Here is a 22,411-nt window from a genome sequence, read left to right as displayed (position 1 = left end):
CTTGAGACCAGTGTGAGCCAGACTAAGGAGAGAAAAGGAGAGGTTAGAGGGTGAGAGGGTAACTGCTCAGTGGATCATGTTTGTGCCCCCCGACAACGTAAAGCAAGAGAGACTTCACGGGCCGGACTGCAGGTCATCATCCAGGTCTTGAGACCAGTGTGAGCCAGACTAAGGAGAGAAAAGGAGAGGTTAGAGGGTGAGAGGGAAACTGCTCAGTGGATCATGTTTGTGCCCCCCGACAACGTAGGCCTAGAGCAGCATAGCTGTGCTACACACTAGGTCTAAGGCTAACTGTACGCCTTACTAAACAGAAAAGTTTTAAGTCTAGTCTTAAAGGTGGAGGCAGTGTCTGCCTCTCGGACCCAGATTGGTAACTGGTTCCATAATAGCGGTGCCTGATAGCTGAAAGCTCGTCCTCCCATTCTACTTCTATGAATCCTAGGAACTACTAGTAAACCTGCACTCAGAGATCTGAGTGTCCTATTAGGAACATATGGTACAATCAGGTCCTGCAGATACAATGGAGCAAGTCCATGAAGAGCCTTGTAGGTTAGAAGAAGGATCTTGAAGTGTATTCTTGAGTCCACTGGGAGCCAGTGAAGAGACGCTAGGACAGGAGAGATATGATCCCTTTGGCTGCTTCCTGTCAGAACTCTAGCTGCTGCGTTCTGGATCAGCTGCAGACTGTTGATGGAGTAATGTGGACATCCTGACAATAAAGAGTTGCAGTAGTCCAGTCTTGAAGTGACAAAAGCATGGATGAGCTTTTCAGCATCACTCTGAGAGAGGATGCTCCTGATCTTAGTAATATTACGCAGGTGAAAGAAAGCGGTCCTGGAGACCTGCTTAATATGAGAGACAAACGACATGTCTTGATCAAAGATAACTCCAAGGTTCCTCACAGTCGTACTGGAGGCCAGAGTAATTCCATCCAGGGAGAAAGTATTATCTGATAAACTAGTTCTGAGATGTTTCGGTCCAAAAACAATGACCTCAGTCTTGTCTGAGTTTAATAGTAAAAAGTTGGAGGACATCCAGTCCTTTATGTCCTTTAGACACGCCTGTAGTCTGACTAGCGGCTCCGTTTCTTCAGGCTTCATGGATAAATACAGCTGGGTATCATCAGCATAACAATGAAAGTTTATGCCGTGCTTCTGGATGATGTATCCTAGAGGGAGCATGTAGAGGGTGAACAGGATCGGTCCGAGCACAGAACCCTGTGGAACACCGTGGTTAACCCTTGTACCTGTGGAAGACACATCGTTAGTGTGAACAAAATGAAATCTGTCAGATAAATATGATTTAAACCAGCGCAGTGCTGTTCCTGTAATCCTGATCTCGTGTTCCAATCTGTGTAGCAGGATGCGATGGTCTACGGTGTCGAAGGCAGCACTGAGATCCAGTAGAACGAGTACAGAGACGAGACCCCGGTCCGATGCCATGAGGAGGTCATTGGTGACTTTAAGCAGTGCTGTTTCTGTGCTGTGATGGGCTCTGAAACCAGACTGGAAAGCATCAAACAGACTGTTACTACACAGGTGGTCGTTTAGCTGACTTACAACAGCTCTTTCAAGTAGTTTGGAGATAAAGGTGAGGTTGGAGATCGGTCTGTAGTTTCCTAGGACGTCCGGGTCCAGTGAAGGTTTTTTAAGTATCGGAATGATCACAGCAGTTTTAAAAGCCTGTGGTACATATCCTGTGCGCTTAGTGCGCTTCAGTGACTTTTGGTGAATTTCAGTGAGTTTCAGTGAGTGTCAGAGGTTTTTTTAGGTTGTTAGCTAGCTTATCTCTTCTTCTTACTGCGTCGAGAGGGGCATGGAGCAGAATTTCAATGGCAGGGATTTCCGGATTTGTTTGACCCCGTTGCCAGCCAGTTGAATGTTGGAAAAGATGGACCCAGTTTATGAGTAAGTTTTGTACATTTATTTTGAAGTGTAAACTATTTGTTGCTAATAAAAATGATTTATTATATAGATACATATACACAGTATAGTATACAGCAGGGTGGTAGTTGGGGTGAGAGAGGAGGATGCAGAGGATAGTGGTGATGATTCACTGTGGCAACCCCTAAGGGAAGAGCTGAACAGAGATGAAGAAGGATGATTCAATCCTATTCAATACTGTCTTTACATATTTTTTACATAATGTGTATATTTCAATATGTATGCAATTACAGATAAAAATAAGTGTTATTATTTTCATAGCCAATAAGAGGGAAGAGCCCAGATGGGCCTGGGACCTGGCTTTCCTCTTCAGCGAGGTCCCAGGCCCATCTGGGCTCAACGCTGAGGCATCACCTCTCCTTGTTGTTATTGTATTTTTCTTACTTTATATTTGGTTGGACTTTCATTATTTTACATTAGTTATTAGTTATGATAATAAAAACTGCTCTATTTGGAGACAAAATTATACATTTTGATGTTTTTGATTTTACACTGTGCATAATGGTAGAAGTTGATGAAGTACAAGGTAAAATTCATACCCAAAAGCTCCAGTAGATGGCAATAGACTAGTGAAATGGATGTAAGTTGTATTTTTCAGCCACTTCCCATTGGAAATGATAAGTAACCTATTTGGCAATGTGGTGCCAAATTGTGCCAAACCGAGTGTCCGCCTGGTGATATCCTTACTAAAACCTTTGTGAAGACTTTGCTCTTTGTTCAAATTCTATCAAATTTGGTACATTTGTAGCCAAGGAATAGCTGAATGTGATCAATGGCATCTGTGTACATAGAATCATTGTTAGCATACTGTTTTCTGCTGTCAAACAGGAAAAAAACTTGAGGATAGAAATGTTACATTTCTCATTTAGTTTATTGTAATTCACTCAGGCATACTAATAGACACAATATTTTAAACACTGGAAATGCATTTTCCGAGCTCCCTGGATGTTCCTAGACACCAAGAACATGCATAATGCACATTATTATTGTCTTTTTAGGTGATTTTTTTTTTCTTTTAGGGTTTAAAGGGTTAACATCTGAATGTGGTGTAACAAGAGTACAAAGCTTTCCGCCCAAACAGGGACTTGAACCCTGGACCCTCAGATTAAAAGTCTGATGCTCTACCGACTGAGCTAAGGCTAGCGCCCATGTGTCGACGTTGATGCCACAAATCGCGCCACAAATCGCGCCGAGAGCGCCGGTTCGAATCCCGCTAGGTGCGTTAATATTTTGCACTGAAATTACGCGAAACATATCGGTCGTTGTATGACATTTTACCGAGGTGACGTTATAATTAAAAACAAAGCGAAAGGAGAGTGATGCACACCGTTTGTATGTGACAAATTTCACGTGTCATTTGCTGTAATAGTCCAATTGCACATGCATGCATTGAATGGGATAAATGCAATCTGCTCGCTGTTTAGCTAATATGGAAAGAGCTTGAGAGGAACAGGATTGCATACAATAATTGTATCCTTAGTAACAAGCTGTAATGTGTTAATCTGCATTTTTCTTAACATCCTTTTTTGTATACCGACCTTGTCTGCAATATAAGGCTCATCAATGGCTCCAGACTCTTGATTAACCCCCACAAACCCAAATATATAAGAACAATGGAAAAAAACCTTTTAGGTGTTATTACCATTTCAGTAACTTTTTGGGGGGAATATTGCTCACATTGAGCACATGTAAAGGACCAGTAGGAGTTTATTTGCAGTCTTTACTGCTCATAAAGCCTCTTAATATTAGTCTAAATACATAATTTTTTATCAAAGTATTTTGTGAAATTAAATGGTATTTACAAACACTGAAATCAGACTGTATTTACAAATCCTGTAAAAACCGAACAAAAGCTTTTGTAATGTTTATAGCCTCATTTAATTGTGATAAAGGCAGATTCACAGTTTTAAGAATCCACACATTCCAGAGGTCAAACAATACTGTCTGGCAGACCTGTTGTTCAATCTACTATCATTCTATGAAGCTGTACATGCCCAACTACCTGAACATTATCATTAACTGAATTACACAGAGGGGGAAACTGATACCAAAAGAATGTGTTTGTTTACACTATATACACACTGATATACACTGCAGCAAAGATGCTGCGCTGGTGGCAGGATGCTGCAGTGAAGCAGATGCCGGGCTGGCCTCAAGATTCAGAGAAGAGATGGGGGTCTGTCTCCCCCAAACACCAGCTGCCTTTTAAACCTGGCCATTCTGCTGTATTGGCTGGCACGGTAAAGCTGTGCAGGTTGTCCCCTGCAGCCATGGTCAAGAGAGCTTCTCTCTGAGGTGTGGATGGCTTTGGAGACTCAATGGCTTGCTGAAGCACCTCGGTCTCCCGAGCCCGACTCTGCTTGTTGTACCTGAAAAAAACAACAACAACAAAACAGTAGTTTTACAGAAGCAATATATTCCACAAATACAGCTGACATGGTTCACATACTTCATGATTTACTCACCGTCATGCCAGCATTGCTGTGTTCACCTCAGGCAGCTGGATGGTGGTCTCAGCCATCACACAGGCTTTGTTGACAACACACTGGTGTATGCTGATGAAGAGTCTCAGTCATCCAGGTCATAATCATAGAGATGATTGAAGCAAGGCAAGGACTTGTAGAGTTTTCTTGAATGGAGTCGAACAGGTCTGGCTGCCCTTGGGACCCGATGAAACACCTGGAAAATTAAGGCAGTGTGAAATATAGCAGTAAAAGATAAGTGTACATGCTAGTTTGAAAAATAATGACGAGATATTACAGTAGCTGTCTTATAATTCACAATTATAAAGCCTGCAGTGAGTGGAGGTGCTGTGGCAGATGTACCAGTGAGTGGAGGAGCATCCAGCAAGGGGACAGTGCCGTCCTCAAACTCCTCTGGCTCCAGCAAAGCGTAGCCTGTCTGGTCATATAGATACTCCACCCCATAAGCTCTCCTGAAAATCATACACACAAACACATCAAATCATATGTCATGTACTAATATATGCACTAAACCTAAATACAAATGAGTTTTTCCAGACATTAGGAAACTGTACCAGTGTATTTCCTTGGTGGTGTGTAGTCCACCAGCTTCAGGATCCATGTCTGTCAGTAACTAGTCCTAAAAGAACAACAATAGAAGAACAAGGAGGAGAAGCATAATGTTTATCAGAACACTAAGAGAGAGTTCCTCACTTTAACACAAAACAATAATTTAATTATAACAACTACATGATCATAGGATATTGAAAACCAATACAGTGATGCTATGACACAGTAATACTACACTACACTGCAGTAATAAAAGTCCATTGAAAGTTACGCTAACTGAAGACAAAGAGAGAGCTAACTAAAGCTAACAATAACAAGAGGCTTGTCTGTAGCTGATTAGCCGAAGCTAACGCTGTAAATGGAAATGTTTGCTAAAACACACTAAATGTAGCGTTCTCCCAGTCAAATGCTTTATAGGTGTAAACAACACAGAGGCCAGTCTATGATCAATTATTCCATCTGAGCCGTCGGTAACTGTGAATTTATCCTAGCCAGTAGAGCACCGGCTAGGTACGTTCATACATACATTGCTACACAAACGTAGCGCTTTACAATCACATACCAGCATGTACACAACGACACTCACTCACCGACACGTCGGAATCTCCGGTAGAAATTAATCTTGCAGACGGTTACTGGGGTAAATTATCCTGATAGCCGTCCACGGCGACGTAGCTCGGTAAAAGGCAATGACGAAGCCATAGCAACAGCGTCGTGACCGGGCCACATCCGCCTCGAGCAGTGGTCCGAGCTGTGATTGGCCGGCTCGTTGCCAGGGGCGGGGGCTGGCGAATCGTGGTAGAGGGCAGCTCTGTCATTGGTCAATTCGTGGTCAATTCGTGGTAGCACTCGGCCTCGTGGTTGGCCGTCGGCGGAGGTAGGCGGGAGCTGGCGAATCGTGGTAGAGGGCGGCTCCGTCATTGGTCAATTCGTGGTAGATTCGTGGTAGCACTCGGCCTCGCGATTGGCTGTAGGAGGAGGCGGCTTGCTCGACACACGGGCGGCCGGAGGAGCCATCTGGGCTCTACATGTCATTTCTGGGACTAATTCTGTGCAGACAGGTTAACTGAAACAGAGAGCATTGATTGGCTACATTCAAACATATAAGAAATTCGCTGAATGCTTCTTTAAGGGTGAACTTCCTGTGTGTGCAGACAGTGGAGGTGGTTTCAGGTGTTATAAATTGGCATCTCCATGGTTCAGATGAAGAAGTGGTTCCAGTTCCTCACATGCTCACATCTGCTAGTCCACAGAGGACAGTGGTCCTATACACATAAAGAACACATACTTAATGAATGTATGTGTTTTTATAGAGGACTTCTTCATATTGTCTGAACCTGAGGAGGAGGAGGAGGAAGTCCTGTTCATATCAGCTGACAGGACTGATTCTGGTGTAAGCACATGTTGCTTTAATCTACAAAGTGAAATTGTTATTTGTTATAAAGTCATACACTCTCAGACTCTGGATTCCATTACAGGACAATGTGGACCTCATGTCAGTGTTGTATGGAAAGCCAGTTCAGTTCATTTCTTGATATTAAATATTTTATTTCTCGCACTAGTAAGGCAAAACGTTGCACTAGTTAACTAGTGAATGCATTTAGACCTGGTTAGTGTTGGGTGTATGTGCTTCAGGGATGTTATTTTAGGTTTGTTGTTTGTATTCATGTTAGTAAACTTGATTAGTTTTTGTGTTGTGTCTCCTTTCTATTGGCTGTTGGCAACACGTGTTTGCAGATGGGTTAAGGGTGAGCCTATTAGAATATGAGAGAGCCTGTTCATGAAGAAGGTCATGACTGAACAGTGTATGAACGTTCAGGGAGAGCAGCTCACTGTTCACTGGTGCTTTTGTTCTTTTGTGAAAAGGTAACGGCAATTAAATAAAGAGATGTTTGTTTCAAATAACACAAGTTAAAGCTGTGCCTGTTTTTATTGCACAGTCAAACTAATTTCATGACAAATAGCCTATATCATAGAATTTTAGTCGATTTTTAGTCGTTAAAAAATGTTGATGACTAAAATGTGACTAAAATCAAATGACATTTTAGTCACAAGACTAAATAAAAACTAAATCAAAAATTGCTGCCAAAATTAACACTGATATGACTACACATACTTATAGGTATGCTTACAATGAAGGGTTAACTACCAAATAATGTAATTGTCAGAAACAGAACTCAGCCTCATAAATATCCATTTTTACAGTGAGCTCCCAAGGAGCCATGCACAATCACTACCTTCACATAAAATAAACCACATCATGAAGTGCTGCTTACCTTTCAGAGGAATCAAACTTCTGAAAGCAATATGGCGCCCTGCACAAACTTCTCTCAGCAACTACGGTGTCACTGAAGAAAAGTGCAGCATGTGAGCTGTCACTCCTACCAAACCAACCGTGCCTCTGCACCACCTGCTGGCCAACCGGAACAGACTTACATGTATATCTGCAGATCTAATGGTTGTTCTGTATCGTCTTTATTTTTACTTTATCTGTTGTTATGCTGCTCAGGACCTTGTTTTGATGCTGCTGCAATGACTTCATGTTCCTCGGCCACACTTGGAGGAGCTGTTCACGTCCACAGGGAGGAAAGGAGACAGCGTGCTGATGGAGCAAACTCTGTTTACCATGTGGGGTAACATCGGCTTACAAGGATTCAACCTCCAATCTCAAAAACACATTATGGTAAGAAGTCTTATGTCTGTATTTGTGTATTTGTAAATATTAATAAAACAGTTTTACAAATATTTGATTTCACGCCTTTGCGTCTAGATCAATCGATGCGAAAATCGAAGCAAGTGAACCTGTGACTAATTAATCTGGGTCTACGCTGCGTCTTCTGCTGCTGTCCAACAACACTCCGCCGCATCCGTGTCCGGCTGCCGTTAAAAGAAAACAAGCGGTCGCTGCAGCAGTCATACAGCTAACATCAGGAGGAACATGCTAAACAAACAGTGACACATTCAACAGAAGGAACTCTACAGTACGAGAGCAGGTAGGAGTTTTCTCTGAGACATAGAAAGTGTCATCTAAGAACTTCCCGTTTGTGAGCCCAGAGATAGCGAGTAGGATGTCAAAATGAGTGACAGCATGTAGCTCAGTCAGCAGGATAAAACCTGTTTGTAGTGCCTTTCACTGAACATGGAGGCCTTTCTTCATGGCTGTTCACTTTAATGAAGATGTGTTAAAGCACCAGAGCTGCTGAACTCCTTGTGTGTGAGAGCCTGTTTGGTTTATGTCATTTGAAATTGAACATGATCAAAGTGTCGTGCGTTCACATGAACTTTATTAATACCCATGGAGTCATTGGGTTGTGTTAGCAGCATATACAACAACTGACAGTAAACACAATGCATGTGTTGATGATTTTCTGTGTCCTCTTCACAGATACTGTGTGTTGATACCCCAGTATTTTCTGAGCCAGTCATCTACAAAGTAAGTTACTAACACAGCCACAACTGTTATGTTGTGTTATTTTAAATGATACAATGATTCTGTACATGGTTTGTAAACCTTCAGCTGTAATGGAAACAGTAGTGCTTTTTATATTGTTTGAATGGAAATGTAACCGTGCCCTGACAGATTTGTTTTCTTCTTTTCTTCTTAGAATTCTTTTCTTCTTTCACATTAAAAAGAAGAAAATGAATCATAATATTAATTAATAATAATTAAGAAGGAGAGGTTGGTGTCTTTAGATAAGCATGTGTTTCAGAGATTCAGTGTAGTTTTGAGTGTGAGTACCAGTATGTGTTTGGCATGGTGTGCTGCTGATTTTGATTGAGCTTTGTATTCTTTCAGGTCTTGTATACATTCAAAATGAGTACTGTGATTAAGTTTGTGCGGCATTATTATCAATACGTAGGGAGTGGCAGAGATGCCTGATTGTCAGGGCTCCTTGTACAAACAGAGCACAGTGTTGAGTAATAGGGCATAGAAACTTCAAGGTCCGCCAAAGAAACTGTTATTACTAACAGCAGCGTTACAGTGAGGAAACATACAATAATTATTCTATAACCCTATTCCCAGTTTGTTGGGGTGTTGTCAGAGCTTATTGCCTTTGATTAGGTGGTTGTTGTTGCAAAGAGCGTAAGGGAACCACACAGCCTCTGCTCTCTTGTTTCTGTGCTCCTGTAATACCTTTCATTCTGCTCTGTAGCCACTTAAGGTTTATTTCCATTTTGATGTTGTTGTTGTCACATACACACTGTCACAAATGTTTAATTGAACGCTGGCTATCATACACGGGAAGAGGGATGCGATAGACGTGTATCCAGTGATTAGCCTGGCTGCCTCTCTAAACCCCTCTGGAAATGGTAAAAGCATTTTTGTAACTTCTATACAGATCCACAGTTTACTAAACATCGCAGATTGACACTAAGAGGCAAGAGATGGTGTAAACTAGCACACAGAAAGATGTTTTATATAGGCTACTATGAATGAGCTGAGACACTCCATAAATCATGTGTACAGGTGTACCTGAAGGGGCAGATGGAAGCTACAGACAGCAGGTCATCAGCACTAACAGAAGAGACGACTCAACAAAAAGGCACGAGACGTCGTACAATATGTGGTCTTAATAATACAGTTACATTGTTCTAAGTGTTTTGTTGTTGGATTTCAGTTACCACCCCCATGTACGTTGGTATCAGACGGTCAACTGTGCAGTTGCAAGAGTGATCTTGGTGAACCCAGAAAGTCAGCGCTGTGATTTCTTCTCTGACAGAGTCATCTACAGGTCTGTCAGGACCAGACCACCAGTGTTTGCTCACTCACTTTCATCACATCCAACATTCAGTGGAACTTTCTGTCCAGAGCATTTTACACTGGTGGTAGTGGGTACATGTTCGGCATGCCAGTCTGTAAATTAGACAAACAAACGGTGTCACACAGTTCCGGGTTACAGTTTAATGTAAAGGGCATCTCATTCAGTCACTTTCCTTTGGTGCTACTGTGATTGTTCTGTATTCTGTTGTTTCTGAATAATACAGCTGTCTCATAATTGGATTTAAAGGAAATCTACATTTAATTTGTGATTACATTATCATGAAATTTGATTGGCCTAACATTATACTAATTTAGCAAAGATATCTTTACTCTGCTGCAGTTACATTCATTCATGTCAGGGAACAAACTTCTTTGTTTGCACAGACTCAATATACCCGCCCTCATTTGTGTCAGATTTTCATTGTATACATTACATAACAGTAGAATACAGCTTGCCCATCTGATTCCTAAGACCTTCTATCAGCAGCAAATATGTAACTTGGTTGTTGGTGCATTTCTTGACTGTCAGTATACCTGATTCCTTGTGGTTGCTCACCTGTGGGAAGCTTCCAAGGAATTATAGTGGTTTATTGGTTCACCCTGACAAAGAATGAGGAGGGATATAGGGGAAGATTATAGAGTTTGACAGATGATCATGAAACAATGTAGAATATTAATGTTCCCTTTTGTGTTTTTGCAAATTGAAATCGTAAATTGCCTTAAATGCTTCAGAATTGCAAACAAGTGACCTGGTATGGAGGAAACTTGGAGTGTGTTGATGCCCTCTTTTTGTTCTGCAGTGGCAGAGTGAATGGTCGTCAGTACAGAGCCGACCTGGAGCTTTACCAGAATATTGTTGCTGAACAGTGCTGCTGGGAAATGAAGTCCAACCAACCCGTTCTCAAACTAGTCAAACAGCAGCAGGGACACTGGGAAAGACTTGTCAGGACTAAGGTACTCAACTTGTGTTCAGTCTACAGCAGAAATATAGAATTTTTCCACATCATCTTCTGATTGATTTAACAGGTGATTTATCTTTCTAGAATATTTTTGTGAGTCACGACATGGATCACCTTGACGACGAGGAAGAAACACCAAACGGTAAGCTGCTGGAGACTGACTTAATTTTTGTGATAATACCTACTTTCAGTGAGAATGATTCGCCCTCTTGTGGTTTTGTGGTTTATAGGGAACACAGGAGAGGACAACTGCTATGTGAATTCAGAGAGCGGTAGTGAAAGTGACTGAACATCTAGCTGTGCATGCATTCATACTTATTCATCATAGGATCACAGGACTGTTATAAAGTTTACACAGTTAAGTGATCTGATTTATACTATAGAAAGAGATTTTTGCTCTGAGATGCAGAGAGCCGTTTGTGTTTCATGCAAATATTTTACATCAGACAATGTTACTTTTGAATTATTAGTCTGTTGGAAAAAAATATTCTCCCTTGCTGTCATCAAAGTAAATAGTGTTCAGTACAGAGTAAGTAATAAGAGTAATCAGAGTAATTAATTCTCACCAAGTGGCATCAAAAAGTATGGAAGAAAATCATATAAAACAAATAACATAAAAAACTATGAAACCTGTAGTAATATACAAATGCTCCACCATAGTATAAAGTATAGTTCACGTGAGGAGCAATATTGTGGTTATTATATCAAACGGTCATTCTGCCTGTTGGCATTTTGGAGAGAGAGAGAGAGAGAGAGAGACACAGTTTGAACATTTCTAACTATTTACCAGTGGGCATTATGAAAATGTACAGTTTATTATTTATAAAGATCAGCAGAAAATACTATTCTGACTGCACACACACACACACACACACACACACTCTGACTGCACACACACACACTCTGTCTGCTCTCTGACTGCAGACACGCGCACACTCTGACTGCAGACACGCGCACACTCCGACTGCTCGCACACACACGCACGCACGCACTCCCGACTGCTCTCTGACTGCACACACACACTCCCGACTGCACGCACACACACTGACTGCACTCCGACTGCACACACACACTCTGACTGCTCTCTGACTGCAGACGCACACACACACTCTGACTGCACACACACACACACACTCTCACACACTGACTGCACTCCGACTGCACACACACACACTCTGACTGCACACACACACACACACTCTCACACACTGACTGCACTCCCGACTGCACACACACACTGACTGCACTCCTGACTGCACACACACACACTGACTGCACTCCCGACTGCACGCACACACACACACTGACTGCACTCCCGACTGCACACACACACTGACTGCACTCCCGACTGCACGCACACACACACTGACTGCACTCCGACTGCACACACACACTCTGACTGCTCTCTGACTGCAGACGCACACATACACTCTGACTGCACACACACACACAAAGGGAGAACACTCAGTGAACACAGGCCTTTCAGTCTGCTTCACTCCCCTCCATAAGTGTTCTGCCCCTCCCTGGACACAGGCTCGTGGAGGTACATTTGCATAATCTATTTGCATAATAGATCAACAGTTTTTCAAGACCTTCGTTGGTATTACCATATTGGGACATGTTGCCCTGTTATTCCCACCTACCAATTATAATAATTGGTCTAACATATTTATGACTGTGAAACACTCTGTATCCCTCCTATGTTGGATGATTTATCTTACGTCCGATGCCTCCCAGTGCTTCGCCTTCACCGCATCAAAAGGGTTCCAGGAATGATAACATCCTCCCGAACTCCCTGTAACGGAGGATGTGTTTGTGTGAAAGAGTGTGAAAACCTCCCTTTTTCTCTGAGTGAAAGCATACATACAGGTAAATATGTGCTCTGTATCATGTCAGTGCATAGGTAACCTTATATAATTCCACACTGCGCACACACACACACACACACACTCTGACTGCTCTCTGACTGCACACACACACACACACACTGACTGCACTCTGACTGCACACACACACACACACACTGACTGCACTCTGACTGCAGACACACACACACACACACTGACTGCACTCTGACTGCAGACACACACACACGCTGACTGCTCACTGACACACACACACTCACTGACACACAGACACACGCACACTCTGACCTCCTGACGGACTGTGACTAACCCGTCACCTTCTCTCTCTCTGTGTGTTCAGAGTCGGATCCTGTCCATGTTGCTCTGCTTGTCATCTTCCTCTTCATCCTCCCAGGTACAGCTGGACTTGCAGGTCCTGGTCTGGGGTCCATGTGGAGTCAGTGACTGTTCACACCTGGGATTAGCGTGTGAGGTGACCACATCACATGGCACAGCTGTGATTGGATCACATGCTACAGGCAACCTTGCCTGTTTGACCTTTGACCTCTGTGCAGCTCTGTCACTCTGTCTCTGCTTCCTGTTTTCTCTCCTGTCAGGTTCATGACAGACCTGCTCCTCCCACTAAGCCACTCCCCCCTGACCCCTGCACAACTGGACAGGTACGACCTGCCTCTGGCTGCAGCCTCTGATAGTGCTGAGTAGAGAAGCCGCTTGATTGATCAGTGTAATGTGATCAGGTGGTTGATCACTGTGATTATTGAACTCACCTGAAATCTGGTGTAAGCTGATTGGTCAGGGACACAGGTGAGCATCAGGTCCTGGATTTATGTAGATTCTGATAACATTCCCTGAACTACAAATTCTCAGGGTTAGTTCGACCCATTTAATCAATCAACAAAACTAATCAGCTATTTGAACGACTAATCATGGTTGATGACATTTGATGAAGATTCCACTTTAGATATAGCGTAAACATATAAATTCTTCAAGTATCAGGTTCCACTCAGACCGGTGCTGCCCAAGAAGCCTCCCCCGGCCTGCTACCCCGACCTCCTACAGCCCCCCGACTACGCCTCTGACATCAAACCCCAGCGGCACAGAAGTGTTGCACCAGCTGCCTCTCCTAACAGGTACAGTGGTTCATTCCAGACCAGGAGAGAAAGACGTTTTAAAGCTCAACTGTGTGTCTCTGCAGACGGCCTCCTCTTCCTCCCATTCCACCGTCTAGCGCCTAAGATGGAGGCCATGAAGATGAAGATGATGCTTGGTCATTGGATTTAATCCTCCTCAACGCTGCTCTGTAAACAATGGTGCCTTGCTAAGCAGCCCCTCAGCACTGATCATGTCACTTCAAAGCCTGGAGCTACGCCTCGGGTCAGTGCCTTGCTCACAGATGGAGTCATGTGATGACTCACAGAGAGCTGCCCACACTCTCTGAAGACGGACTAGAACTTGAGGGACAAAGTCCTTCAGATCGTAATCAGATTACTTTACAGACTGAGTCTTCATCAGATTGTAATCAGATTATTATTTCTATGGTTCAGGCTGAAAGGTGAAAAATCTTTAGTCTGAAGTTTTGATTTTAGAATGAATGGGAGAAGTTGAGCTGCTGAAATGAATAGACGTTATTGAAAGTGAGATGTTTTAGATGTTTTCTTTTTCTCTGAGCCTTTTCAGTTAGAAGGACCTTTCCCCACCTTTGCTGAGGTGGCCAGTGAGTTTGTGGAAGCTGACACACTTCCTGGATCTGTGCTGGACTCTGAAGTGAACTGAAAGCCTTACCAGCAGCACCTGTCTGTCTCTGTGTCTCTACAGTCTTCATCTGTCTAATGTGTCTTCAGCTGCCAGGATGTACTCAGTGAGTTGTCTGCTGTTGTATTGTTATGCCAAAGAGGATCAATCATTCTGAATTAAAATATTGATCTGTTGAGAGCAGAAATCACTGAGAATGCTGTTTCAGCCATGATTCTTCATCTGAGTTCTGCTAAAGTTATGTGAGGCAGAGCACTGATATCTGAACAAAACCTGGTCTGAAAAGGTCTCACGTGGTTTGGTCTTCAAAGAGGACCAGGAGTAAATCAACTCTGCTGGGTCAGCTTTAAATCACACAATCGGTCCTTTTGTCAACACCTGCCCAGCAGCTTTCACCCCATCCAAACCCTAACACAATGGGGCCGTCAACTAGTCCTGCACAGTGTCTGGTCCTTAACTGACCATTAACCAACAACAGGGATCTTAGTCATGTGAGTCAAGATCCCCCCACAGAGGTCCTGAACACATAAAAACTCAGATTCCACACCAGAACAGCAGCAGGACCGAAGAAGCGACGCGGGGGACGAAACGTCTTCAAAACACCATCCTTGAGTCCAGCTGCTGCCATCAGACTCCTGGACACAGCGGCTCTGTTCCACCTTCACTCAAACCAAGTGTGATGTGAAATAGGAGCAGCCAGGTAGCCGTTCTTAGCTAACCTGCACAAAGGGGAGGGACGGAACTTTTGTAACAGTTTGTCTCAGCTCAGTGTGAGAGAGCGGCCTCATCACTCGGTCGTCAACACAGAAATATGAAACAATGGAAACACTCATGTCACATCTTTGACTTCAAGCCACAGAACAGTGACTCACTTCCTCTGAGTCTGAACGTTCTACTAGTCTTCTTACAGATATCAGATCTATCATCTGATACCATCAGTTCATTGTTCACTGACACTGATTGAGACAGTTTGGTTCTGTAAAGAAAATGTATCCTGTCCACTCAGCTGAGTCAGCTGATCACATGCTCTCACATCTCTTTTCTCTGTATTCTGACCACATGACACTTCCTTTCATCACTTCCTGTATTTCAGACCCATCGTTTGTCGGCTCGTCTCTGGACCAAGCCGAGAAGAAACTCTACTTCTTCTTTAGTGAAATTGGGAAAGAGTTTAACTTCCTGGACGAACTGCAGATCTCCCGTGTGTCTCAAGTCTGCAAGGTAACATAAAAAGTGACAGCAGGATGTGATGTCATCTGATGCTACAGTCTGATGCCTGTGTGTGCAATTACAGGACGATGTGGGAGGACAGAGGACTCTGCAGAGGAAGTGGACGTCCTTTGCCAAAGCAAAGTCCCCCAAACAGCTTCCCTTCAACATCCTCCAGGATGTGTTCACACATGGTGGCTGTCTCCTTCCTGCTGGTGCTCTGCATCTGTGCCCTGATGATTGCTGCACTTTACATGTGGCAACAAAGACAAGCCGACTGCAAATCACACCGTCTGGTCTGTCCAGAGGAGGGCAGCAAAAACAACAACTGTCTAGAGATCTGCTCTCTGAGCAGCCCAGAGGACCCTGGACCAGACCTGAAGGTGGTCGAGTGAAAACGTGTTGGTCCATACACCTCTCCTCTTCCTCCCAACCTGTGTGGCCTTACACTCTGTGTAATGTGCAAAGTGGACTTTAGCCTGTAGTTGTTGAACACACTGTTCTGCTTCGTTTTCACAGACGACGGGATTATTGTTTGATTGTAATGATGGCTGGGAGATCAGTTATCAAGTGATCAATATTTGCACATTTGTAATGTTAGTTTAATTGATTGTGTACAGAGCTGTTGTGTTTGTTTACAATAATGCAGGATTGATTGTTTATTGTTTTGAATTGATCTCTGACCTCATGTGAATCTGCAGCTTTAATAAATCTTCCTCAACAGCTGGTCTCCTGTTGGTGGAAACACTGCCACCAAAATTTATGACGTCGCGCCACAATCAGGAAGTGCTTTGAAGGCCAGACCGTCCCATTTACCAACGGTTGAGGATCCTCCAGTTTTCCTGGTTACCACAGCGCTGCAATACCGTTACTATAGTAACAGACCTAACAAAGCCAGTGGTTTCTTCGGGCGAGCGTAAAACACAGTGAAGAGAACCGTCGGTGCTGGTCGAAGCTGGAGGAGGTGACGTCAGTGTCATCCCACAAAGTCCAGCTCATGCTGAAGCCTGACTGTTTGTCACATGGCCCCAGGTGACGTTAGGTTGATGTTAAAGAAACTTAGAAAAGTTGGGAGGAAGCTGCTGTTTACTTTCAGTTACAGTAGACGGTATTATTTGTCTGATGACATGTTGTTGCCTTTTCTGCTCCCTCCGCACACACAATGGACATGAGGAGATTCCCAACAAAGACACGGAGAGTTAGAGTTGTTTTCAGCATTAACCCATATTGTAATAAGGCCAGGTTAGCTCCTGTTAGCCTGCTAGCTTCAGCCTCGCTGTGCCAGTGCACACAGCCACCTGCTCCTATTCTTATCAGCAAGAATAAAACACATGTGATGGACCGTCAGGACACAGTGGAGCATTATATGAACAGGGAAACACTGATGCAGCAGATGAGGCAGTGAATCATTATAAACACATCCACAAGGTTTGTTGTGAATTCAGCCGTTTTATAAGCAAATAAAGATAAAGACATGCATCTTTTTGTAAGTTAGTATTTTTAGTGTTTCAGTATTATCTGCATTAAGCAGAGTTTGGTTCATGGTCCAACAACTTTTTGAAACTCAGATGAAGAGAACTGTGTTAAATCAACATGCTGATGTTATTTCATTGATGATATATATATTTAAAGCTCACTTATATTGGTTGTTAATTCAAAAGTATGCTTGCTGAGGTGAGTGATGACGGGGAAACTCTATCAGGTGGACATGAGGGAGATTTGCCAGTGTTTTGTCTCTGTAAATGAGAGAAGGCCTCAGATATGGAGGTTTTGTATCATCTGTTAGTGTAGTGCCACCAGTGTGTTTGACAAAACTGTTGTTTCACTTGGAATTAGTTTCTGTCACCGTGTTTTAAAATCAATGAGTGTTTATTGAATCTGTCTCTGAAATAGTCAGTGTTTACTTCTGTAGCTAAAATAGTTTAACAACCTGTTAAAATCTGCAGGAAATCTCAACTACTTCATATTATTATATTTCATAATATACTAATGTACCTTTTTTTCACCACCAACCCACAGAAGGTGTCCCCCCCGTAATGAAGGGCCTCTTCATTACTGTTAGCAGTGGTTGCTAGCACAGTTAATCTTTTTTTAGTTCACCTTTAACCCATGTAGGGAGCATGATTTTTGTTTGTGTAGTGGCAGTGGGATGATTGATAAAATAAAAACACAGCAACATGGAGTAATTATTTATTGTTGTAATCGCTTGGTGGGACCGGGTGTGTTCAGGGATATGACTATATATCAATATATAGTAATAGATCAATCAGTTAGATGGTGAAATATATTAGATACATTGATACATTTATCAGTTTGAGATTCTTTAAATATGAGTTAAATATATTACTTGGATGCAAACGATGCACATTTATTTTTTATTATTTATATCTAAGAATTTCATAGCATTAAACGCAGTTAATCGCAATTTGTCATTGTATACATTTTAGTAGAAGAAAAGTTATTGATCACGTTTCTCTTGCATGTGTGTGTGTGGAGGACCTCTTGCTGATTCGCGTATCATAAGTTTTGAACCCGGACCCTCTCGCACCCAAACCGACAATGATTCCCCTACACCAGCATCCAGCTTGTTCTCTGCCGCAAATGCTTTAATTGTGTTAAACATTTTAATCGGATTCATCATGATGTTTGATTAGCCCTAATTATTATGTATCCACTTCAAATGTAACTTTGTAACAATTGCGTGCAGTGAAAGTGAAAGTTTAATGTATTTTATTGTGTCAGCCATGTAGTGTAGTCGAACGAGGCTGCACGGAGATTCAAATGCCAAACGATCCATGAACCAATAACACACACCGCAATTCATTTTATTCACCACTAGATGTCCTACTCGAGCACTGTGTCATTGAAGCCTCGAGTAATGAACCTTTTTCTTGAATCAGGTGTCGAAGCTTCAACAAAGCCTTGAAAACCCATCACTAGCTGTAGGTATTATCTGTAAGACACAAGAAACAGATGCTGAATTAACTATACAATGATCGGATTGTGGGTTTTTAATGATTGTTTATTGTTAATGTGTGATGGTGTGTGAGCTCTTACCTTTTGTTGTGGCCAGGGGTGACAGTCAAAAGAGTCCCTCTTGGAACAAGCAGGCATTTATGGTTCCGGACCAGTCCACTCAGGAAATAGGTGCAGGGGGAAGGACAATTTTAGTTATGAGTTTTAAACCAGCTTTTAGCTTTTAATAAAAAGGAATTCCATGTATTTATTGTACATATGTATTGTATTTGGTGTGAGGTGTATGGTGGGGTAAGTGTAATGGAGGGAGAAGGAGATCACCTATCTGGGGATGGGAGAGGACTCCAGGTGTGGCAGCAGCTATTTAAAGCGGCCATTTTGTACGTATGGTGGTTTTTCTGTTGTGTGCTGTCAGGACCACATGCTGCCTGTGGTTCCCAGCATGTGGGTACATTTATTGATGTTTGTTATGTGCTTGCTAAAAAACATCTACATAGATGGTACATCCAACTCTGTCTCCTTCTTGTGAAGTTGAGCTGCTACATGGCCATCCTAGAACTGTGTCACAGGAGAACAAAGCTTTCCACCTGAACAGGGACTTGAACCCTGGACCCTCAGATTAAAAGTCTGATGCTCTACCGACTGAGCTGAGCTATCCAGGCTCTACATGTTGTGTCAGAGACTAATTCTGTGCGGACAGGTTAACTGAAACAGAGAGCATTGATTAAGGGTGAACTTCCTGTGTGTGCAGACAGTGGAGGGGGTGGAGGAGGAAGTCCTGTTCATATCAGCTGACAGTACCAATTCTGGTGTAAACACATGTTGCTTTAATCTACAAAGTGAAATTGTTATTTGTTACATGTCAGTTTTCTCTTCCAAGGACTCAGTTTAGCATGACATGATCAGCTTGATGTTCATATATGTGTTACACATTATTACTAGATGAGCTGCAGTGAAACATCCAAGCGACCACGTCCCAGCACATATCAGAGATGCAGAACAGATGGAACAGTCTTATGGAGTGATGGAGGCCATGAAGCCTCCTAAAGCTTTGAATGGAGCTGAAGTCATGATGCACTGATCTTTCTTATATAATGTCTCATAAGTATTTGTTATAATATTGTGTCATTGAGCACTTTGCATATCACTGTCCTCCATGAGGAGACTGTCCTCCATGTCTAGATAAGGCTTGCTGTCTAGCAACTATTGCCCTGCACACTGGCTCCCAACAATGCCCAGCTTCAGCCTTGCTTCAGTGGTCTCTATGAACATGACCTGGATGACATGTAAACATACAGTGTGCTCTTTGTAATCTGTATTCTGGCTCTAAAACAAGTGCCCCTTGTGAGGGTTGAAGTCACAATCTACAGATGATGAGACTGACTCGCTGCCTACTGCACTAACGAGGCTCAGAAAGAGGTGAAATATGGTCTTTTCTCTTTTTCTTCTTTAAATAAAGACATCTACAGTGCTCATGCTGGCTACTGCACCAACAAACATTCTTAATTTAAATCAAATGAATGTGTTCTATAAAAAGTGTGTTCTAAGTGTGTTCTATAAAAAGGCTCTAAAGGTAAAACATCACAGTAATTCTTCCTGTGACACCTTCACTACCAGTGATGGTAAGTGCTCTTGTTTCAAATGTGATGTGCACTGTACCACTGAAGCTCGTCTGTGAAGTGTAGTACCTCTGTGTGTGTGTCACAGTGATGTTAACAGAAGTCAGATAGGTCTGTTAACACATATAAAAACAACATGCTGAACAACAGCATAGATGTGAAGGTGAATACATGTCCCCTCACATGTTCCTCAGTTAAAAGGGTCATTGCGTTGGCCGGGAATCGAACCCGGGCCTCCCGCGTGGAAGGCGAGAATTCTACCACTGAACCGCCAATGCTGTGAAAAGCTGACATCTAGTGGTGCCATCGCAGGTTGCAGCCTCCTCATTCCAAAATCAATCCCTCCTCCACATAAAGTCAAAAGTTATAAATTCGCCTCATTACATGAGCGGTTGTGTGTAATGACGCGGCTCACCAGCAGAGGGCGTGTGACGGAGCAACAAGCAGGAAACTACAGGGGAGAAGAGACACAAGCATCCACAGATCAGAACAGACACACTCAGCTCTTCTCTCTGAGACCATGATGATACCGTCACATATCATCACTGCACATGTTTTTGGCTGCACGTCTGGAAATGAGAGGAGACAGAACATTATCATACATGTTGCATAAGTAAAGTCACATGACATGCACCACTGTAAATAAAGGAAACCACATATTCTCAGACTCTTAGAGCACAGAGCTGAAGGATGAATGTAAGACAGCAGTTTTTTGCTCTCTGACTTTTCTGCCATGTTCAGTTCGTAGCTGCAACACAAGCACAGTCAGAGTGTAGTTATGATCAGCTGAGAGCGGGAGGCGGTCCTTGAACACACCATGAGAACCGCGGAGACTCAATCCAAGGCAGCTCCTCTGCAGGCTGAATGTTCCGCTCGTGTTTTCTGTGTGTGGATGAAAGAGTCCAGATGAGTGTGGGAGCAGCGCTGCAGGCCGACAGTGAAGGAGCTGCTAGCGGACTGTGTCTCTTCATGTTCAGCTCATGTGGAGCTCTGATGATCTCTGCACTTTGCTGCTGGAGAGAGTCCGCGCGCTGCGCAGCGGCTTCTCCCTCTTCTTCCTCTCAGAGATGAAGTCAGACTATCAGAGCTCCATCAGAAGCTGTTTTCCAGCTGAGCCGCATGTTGCTTCAGAGACTCAGAGGACAACCCGACATCTGCTGACGTCACTTTGTCCCAGAGTCCGGCTGTTGCAGCAGCATCAGACCCTGATGATGGTGCAGACAGACTTCTATCAGAGCTGCTCGCTGCTTCTCTCGCTGAGCAGGTTGAATAAAGTCCATCACTGTTCTGTTTGTGTCACAGCTGTTATCATGTAAACAGACACAGACAGAGCAACAACAGGGAGGCTGCTGTACATGGAGCAGCAGACCGTTAATGAGCAGATCACTGCTGAATAACAGAAGCTCTAGTTCAGCTCCACACTTCAGAGCTGCAGCCTCAGCACTCTGTTGTTTCATCTTGTGACTGTTTACAGTCATGATAACCTGCGGCCGCTTTCTGACGTCATGTGATCGTTGTCCTTCCTGCAGCGTCACACAACAGGGGACTCAACAAAGTCTGCACAGTGACAGAGAGCTGTGCGCACATGTTGTATGAGTCACATGTTCTGATCAACTCGAACATTTCAACCATCTTCAGCAGTTTTTAATTACATTTTATTGATGGAATGCAGGCAGTGAGATTCAGGGTATATAAATACAGTTTATTTTATTTCTTAAATTTTATGAGCTCACACAGACATGAATAAACTCCATGAACTCCACAGTCCTCCTGAACAGATGTGTGTTATCTTAAGAATAACATGCAAAGAATATTGGAGAATACAGACCATAAATCCACAATATAGAAGTAATATATACAGTGAAATAAAAGAAGACTGAGCCATCTGAGGCTGTACTGCAGCGCCACCTGCTGGCAGAGCGCGGTCACAGCAGGGACACAGTTAGTGACATACAAGCTGTTTTTATGTCACAGTTCTTTACACGTGATGAACACAATAAATGAAACAAGTGTACAAAACAGTTACATCACACTTAAATTGTTCTGATCTATAAACATTGATCATGAATAGGTACAGATCAAACAAACTGTCCGCTCCAGTCAGGTTCATGTTTCTGTTCTGGCACATCGTTGACACATTCAAATCCTTCACGATCATTTATTGTCAAATCGCACATCCCTAGTTAGAGAGAGCAGACTCAATCTCATCCTCTCCACACTTGGACCAGAGATTGGCTGGACTGTCCTTTTGACTTCCTCCAGTCTGGTTTCACAATCTTCAGTGTCTTTCCCAG

The 22,411-nt window shown here is 43.1% G+C and overlaps 1 protein-coding gene, 1 long non-coding RNA gene and 1 other non-coding gene across 3 annotated transcripts; 2 read left to right on the top strand and 1 right to left on the bottom strand.

The window, feature by feature from the left end:
- The first annotated feature begins 10,631 nt into the window (after positions 1-10,631).
- On the top strand, positions 10,632-14,413 carry LOC114429761 (uncharacterized). Its single transcript, XR_003669920.1, has 6 exons — positions 10,632-10,691; positions 10,781-10,838; positions 12,902-13,033; positions 13,158-13,220; positions 13,552-13,691; positions 13,757-14,413. It is a non-coding gene; the product is annotated as an uncharacterized LOC114429761 (long non-coding RNA).
- A 507-nt stretch (positions 14,414-14,920) lies between these two features.
- Positions 14,921-16,165, top strand: LOC114429760 (uncharacterized). The gene is made up of 2 exons (XM_028398400.1): positions 14,921-15,534; positions 15,608-16,165. Exons 1-2 carry the CDS (start codon positions 15,301-15,303, stop codon positions 15,998-16,000), a joined length of 627 nt encoding a protein of 208 aa, XP_028254201.1. The 5' UTR covers positions 14,921-15,300; the 3' UTR covers positions 16,001-16,165.
- Positions 16,166-20,324: 4,159 nt separating this feature from the next.
- Positions 20,325-20,395, bottom strand: trnag-ucc (transfer RNA glycine (anticodon UCC)). The gene has a single exon. It is a non-coding gene; the product is annotated as a tRNA-Gly (tRNA).
- Positions 20,396-22,411: the final 2,016 nt, after the last annotated feature.

The sequence above is a fragment of the Parambassis ranga genome, unplaced genomic scaffold (genome assembly GCF_900634625.1).
Source record: "Parambassis ranga unplaced genomic scaffold, fParRan2.1 scaffold_21_arrow_ctg1, whole genome shotgun sequence".
Lineage (NCBI taxonomy): Eukaryota > Metazoa > Chordata > Actinopteri > Ambassidae > Parambassis > Parambassis ranga.
This window is presented reverse-complemented; position numbering and strand designations above follow the sequence as displayed.

Excerpts from the sequence above, each read along its gene's own strand:
- LOC114429760 (XM_028398400.1), top strand. The coding sequence starts at position 15,301 with ATGTATCCTGTCCACTCAGCTGAGTCAGCTGATCACATGCTCTCACAT. Across the intron at positions 15,535-15,607 it reads GTGTGTCTCAAGTCTGCAAG|GACGATGTGGGAGGACAGAG; the intron begins GTAACATAAAAA and ends GTGCAATTACAG.